General features: G+C 38.8%; 1 protein-coding gene across 1 annotated transcript; it reads right to left on the minus strand.

The window, feature by feature from the left end:
• Window positions 1–71: 71 nt before the first annotated feature.
• LOC111451986 (type IV inositol polyphosphate 5-phosphatase 7-like) lies at window positions 72–3,983 on the minus strand. The gene is made up of 12 exons (XM_023092495.1): window positions 3,425–3,983; window positions 3,240–3,324; window positions 3,080–3,151; window positions 2,907–2,991; window positions 2,727–2,831; window positions 1,851–2,625; window positions 1,567–1,763; window positions 1,379–1,487; window positions 1,148–1,296; window positions 503–1,045; window positions 257–420; window positions 72–140 (listed from the first exon to the last, which is right to left on the minus strand). The coding sequence occupies exons 1-10, from the start codon at window positions 3,452–3,454 to the stop codon at window positions 823–825; spliced, it is 1,830 nt and encodes a 609-aa protein (XP_022948263.1). The 5' UTR covers window positions 3,455–3,983; the 3' UTR covers window positions 72–140; window positions 257–420; window positions 503–822.
• Window positions 3,984–5,910: the final 1,927 nt, after the last annotated feature.

Consider the following 5,910-nt stretch of genomic DNA (forward strand, 5'->3'; position numbering starts at 1 on the left):
AAAAAAAAAAAAAAAAAGGTGCTACCAATGTGTATTCCTACACAGAGAGAAAGAATCAAGAAATGAAGAGAAAAAGAAGCCAAAAAAATATTACTCGATCCTCCACATGTCGTCGCTTTACAGGACGAGTTCTTCCAATCCTGCAAGAACAAGAGCTTTTCATGATTAGAACACGATATTAAGTACAGAAGTAATCAGCAATCGACTCAGCCGATATTCAACAGGAATAATGCTTAATGGGAGTAACAATCATTACCCGAAAGCCAAGCGTCGTCATCGATTAGGCGACCGAATTATGCAGGTGTGTACTAAAAAGTGAGTAAACTCAGGTAATAACAAGATATGATGAGCAAAGGCACAATGTGTTGGGAAGAAAGGTCAGTGCTATTAGGTAACCTACAGGGACTTCAAAATGAGGACCTGAAACAAAAAGCAAAAGCAATATGAGACAAAACAAGGTGAGACCCCACAGCTGAACCAAGAAAAGAGAAGGAAAGCATACTTTTTTGGGCTGTGAGCTACGAGGTGTCCCCATCAGCCTTCAATGGATGAGCTCCACCACCGTCTGGGGCCAGATTTGCAGTCAAATCAGGTAGCTTTCTTGAGGGTTGAATTATGGGAGTGTTGAACAAAGCTTTGTAAAGGAGATTCAAACAAATTCTAATCTACTCTTACTCTTTGGGGAGGAATCTTCTTGCAAAATCTTCTACGACTGTGATATACAAAGTTTCGGGTCGGCCGAAAAACGATACCTCACGATGGCTTTAGCTACAAAAGGGATAGCTCACTATGGCTGGATTGTGTAGCCATTGGATCTCGCTTTCAGAAAAAGTTTAACTCGGTGTATCCATGTGCGTATGGAAGAAGCTCTTCAACTTCGACTCTCGAACTGGAATAACTCATGCTTTTCTTTAATCTCCCTCGACTTGACTCAACCTCGGCCCAAAACACTCCATAAACCGGTCTATGATCTGAAAACCTTGACTCTCCACGGACGTAGGATAGCTGATGGAGGCCTTCTCCATGCCATAATATCCGATCGCACCTTCATAAACAGAAGACGTAAATCAGCGTGCTGAATTAGTAGACGAAAACTTTCCTACCATGCTAATGTAATAATAAGTTGAGATTGGCAAGATTGAATTACCAAGCGGGTTTACGACGCTTTTCTTTTGGGTAAGCGCCCTCTCCTGCATATCGATCTGAATTAGTTGAATACTTATATGTAGGAGGAAAGTAAATCTTTCCCTCATTCCATCCAGCAAATACATGCCCAAGTCTTTGTTCTATTCGTAGCTGCATAGGAACATGGTTGGTTAATTATAACGATGCGTTCGAAGTTCCAATGTTTTTCGAAGACGAGGTTATGCAGACATACCTGATCTTTCTCAAGCAATGCCCTCCAGTTTTGCATCTCTACGAGCGCCTTGGCCGAACGGTAAGAAAGAGCGATTCGATAGTTTAAATCCCCGAGCCAAATAACGCGACTGCAAGATAGCTTAAGATGGTCAGAACAATGAACATAACTAAATTCTGTCTGCAGATGTTGATGAGAAAATATCTTACTCATGCTCGAGGATTGTTTCAGGGGATTTCTCGTCGCTGCCTGCACCGTGAACTCGTGGAAACCTTGTCTTTTTAAGTATCTCCATCACGTCGGAGTTTCTTCGAAGCTCGTCGCCTTCTTTCTCTCCAGATGTTAAGTGAGTACAAATGAAGCAAAAGCTTGTTTGATGCAAAGACATGCTAATAGAAATCGATCCCTGCAGTAGATCAGAGCGTTCGTTTCGATTAACAGAAAAGTTTCAAGATATTAGAAACCGAAACCGTAGTTGTCGAGTGATTGATACCTTATTTCCAAGGTAGCCCATCAATCCTCTACCAACACACGAAACCTTCATGTTTCGAACATGATCCCTCAAGTCACTTTTCACCCATATTGTGAGAAATATGCCAACCATTTGTTTGCTTGCAACTAAGCAATATCTTGAATGTCCTGGCATTCTATATCCACCATCCTGGGATGACGATCCACCATGCGACATCGGCGAAAACAAAACCGTGCTCGGTGACTCCCACGAAACATTATCATCATCTGACGAACCCCATCTCGAACAGTCACTAGGCCTCGAATCACTCGGCCTGCAAAAGTCGCTCGGCCTAGAGTAATCACTCGGCCTGCAAAAGTCACTGGACCTGGAATAGTCACTTGGTCTTGAGTAGTCACTTGGTCTGCAGTAATCACTCGGCCTGTGGCTCCCTCTAAAGTTAGGACCAAAATCACTCGACCGATGACCGAAGATAACACGGTCACATACACTAAATCTTCGGTCGAGTCGTGGCTGTGGTAATGAAGGATCATTATCCATTCTCCAGCTGTGAGTTGTTTGAAACGATCGTCGATGGAAGAACGATGAATTCTTCTGCCTAGCAGATCCCTCAAAATCTGCATTTATCTCCACAACGGGTTTTGGAATTGGAGAAGGCGTGTAACACGCATTCCCCATGCTAGTTCCGGGAAGATTGTTTAGAGTCTTTCGAATGAGAGCCTGCCATTTTTTAGCAGGACCGTTGTCTTCTGCACCGAGTATATTACCAGCATTCAATGGCACTATCTCCTGAAATCTGAAATTCACAACGAAACAAACTTACCAACCATCTTCCCTTCTCCAAAACTTATGGAAGAACAAACTAAAATGAGTGAAAGAGTGTATCAAAATTCATACCCAAGAACATAAATATCAGCAGGGGGTGAGGATTGAAGCCAATCATCCAGATTTAGATTGTTAGGAGGAGATCTTCCAGCCACGTTCCATGTAGCAACAAAAATGCTGAAGAAAAACCATTCAGTTTTGGATCAAAACCAACCAAAATCAAGAACAGAAGAAGAACAAACAAATCTTTACCTATAGTTCTGCACATCTATAATTCGAGGATGGTCAAGATTCATCTTCCCTCGGCGTCCCGGCTCGCCATTTTTGCTAAATTTCTCTGAGAATTGATGAAAAAAGTTATGATAAACAGTTTTTCCAAGAATCAAACTCACAAAAACGAGGTGGATTAGCCTGTGTTTATGAACCTGTTTTGCTTTTCTTGATGGTGCAAGGCTCCCTCTCTGAGAAGCTTCTGCTTCTGTAATCGATATCACTTCCTGTAGAACAAAGAACGTCATCAATGGAGAAAGAACTTCAACCCAGAAGCAGAAAACGAAAGATTTCAATCAAAATTCAAAGACCAACCTCTATAAGCAACATCCGCTTGAAAATCCTCGCTTTTGCACCTGATATTGAACCATTTCCTGACCATTTTCTTGGACCATGAGAGCTTCAAGAACCAAAAAACAATCAGATTCCCAATTTTTTTCCTTCAGAAAACATAAGAATCAGTATATCCAAGTGGGGTTTTAAAGAAATTGAAGAACAACCTTGCTTTTCTTAGAATTCTCATCGCTCATTGTTCCACCACTACTTCATACAGCTCCCACTACTACTCAGAATTCAAGGGTTTGGCTTCAAATCATCAAAAACCCATCAGAATCCAAGACAAAGAGACAAAGAACTCTCCATCCAAAAAAACCCTTAAAGGGTTTCTTCACAAACACCCAACAAGATCAAACCCAAAATCCCCCTTCCTTCCACTAAACAAGAGAGGCCCAAAAGAGAGGGGGAAAGCTTAGAACAAGAAGAAGAAGAAATGGGGAGAGATTGTGAAGTAGAAGAAGGCAATGCAGAGAAAGTTTTAGATAGAGAGATAGAGAGAGAAAGTTTTAGAGAGATATAAAGCTCATTGAGCTTCTCTTTCTCTATTCTGTACACCAAAGGGCCTCGTTCTCTGTAAAAACAGCTAAGTATCGAATTTGAACAGTATAAAGTGCAGAGAAGAAAGAAAGAAAGAAAGAAAGAAAGAAAGAAAGAAAGAGCGAGTGAGTCAGTGTTAAGGGTCTCCCTTCTCCTTCCCCTTTTCCTTTTTAATTCTAGCTGAGACAGACTCAACATGATGGAGCGACGGGCATGCCTTTTATTACCCTTCTTTTTCTTCTTTACCCTCTCTCAAACATCCCCTAAACCAAAGGGTCTCCCTAAAAAAGCCTGCCCTCTTTGGTCAACAAAACAAACCCATGGTTAACTAGCCTCACCCTCTTGCTCGAGCCCACTACCCGTAAATATTAGACTTTCTCTCAAAAAAAAATTTAAAACTTGTATGTTCGGGAGATGTTTCGGGTTCCTAGAATTCAATGTCTGGCTCTAATACTATTGGTAATAGACTTTCCTCTCCAATCCAACCAAACCCTGTGAGCTTAATGTGTCTGTTCTTGTTCTTGTAGCCCTGTTTTGGTCTACCATGAAAGCAAAAGCAACCTAAAGAAGGCAATAAAGAAAAAGCAAAATGTGTATATGAGAGTAGTAAATGTTTCTTGTTTTGTTCTTTTGTGAGTCGAGGAATGTTTGCGGGAGAAGGCACAGTAATTTCACAAAAAGGGTCTTCGATGCCTTCTTTAACGCATTGGCTTTCGTGTTCTTCCACCTCCATTGAGCTACTTCTTTGTTTAAACTAATCAAAGCTTTGAACTTTATCATTTTTATGGCTACGAAAAGACAGGGGAGAGAAGGAGAAGACTCAGCTACATACCACAAATACTGTACTCATACCAACCAAGATCGAGTTTTTACATCTTTTTCCCAATAATGATTGGAAGAGATACGGGCAAAAGCCACTCTCTGCCCCAATATCCATGTTTTTTAGCTTCCAATTTTGACTTCGAGAGGACAAACAAAATTCACCTTCTTTTTTGGTTCCTTCTTCAATTGCTTGGTTTAAGAACATTGTAGAATACGAGGATGTTTGGTCCAAATTATCCTGTTTCTTTCATTCTGGATCATTGGATCAAATTCCTACTTTCTTCTCCTTGATGCAATATTGAAACAAGTACAAAAAAAGTATATAATTTATTTTCAGAAATTATTTCATATACGTTCCAATCCATAGTAATTTACGAACTTTACGAACGTTTTTTTTTTTACTAATTTATTAATACACGAGACATTAAATTATGTTTCTAATTTTAAGAATTCAAAACCAATAATTATTATCTTTACATTTAATAGCAGACTCGACAGTTAAATTAATGGTAACGTACATTTAATTTTTGAAAGAGACTTTATGCTTAAAAAAATATATATTTAAATATAATTAAATTTAGAGCTCTTGATTTCGATGACAATCACAAAATAGTATAAATATAAGAATATTCGAAATTTTAATTTATTTTGAATGATGGAATAACGTTCCCCACACAACATTTTTCTTTAATTTTCATATCAATTAAATCGCTCGTCGGTTTTTTCTTTTCCTTTTTTGAATATTCTCACGAAAATAAAAGTATATGGAGAAGATATTTAATATTGGTGTAGCATCAAAGGTTTCCCTACCACTACATAATTACTATAGGTTATATAGAAATGTGTGACCCACGTCATTAAAATTACTTCTAGTAGAATAGGGCCTTTTCATACCATTCTCACTTACTTTTAGCTACAAATTACAATACTTGTATTTAAAGATACAATACGCGCTTAATATAATATCAATCAAAATAATTATACCTTACTAATCAATGATTATATTAGAATAAAGTTCTACGCGATTGAATTATTTAAAAAAATTAATCAAATAAATATAATATATATATATAATAATTGATAAATTCCGAAATCCTAGGGGAGGTGTTAAATTAAATACATGAATTTGCGTGTGAGAAAAATGAATGATGTAAAATTTCCACACGAGTCAGAATTAGACCACGCGTATAAGGATTCCGGCCGCCGACCACGCGGCAGCTCTGCCACCTTGAGCATCGAAACCACCCAACCGCCGTCGTCCCAGCCTGACCGTTTTTTTTTTTTTTTTTTT

The sequence above is a fragment of the Cucurbita moschata genome, unplaced genomic scaffold, assembly GCF_002738365.1.
Source record: "Cucurbita moschata cultivar Rifu unplaced genomic scaffold, Cmos_1.0 Cmo_Scf00001, whole genome shotgun sequence".
Classification (NCBI taxonomy): Eukaryota; Viridiplantae; Streptophyta; class Magnoliopsida; order Cucurbitales; family Cucurbitaceae; genus Cucurbita; species Cucurbita moschata.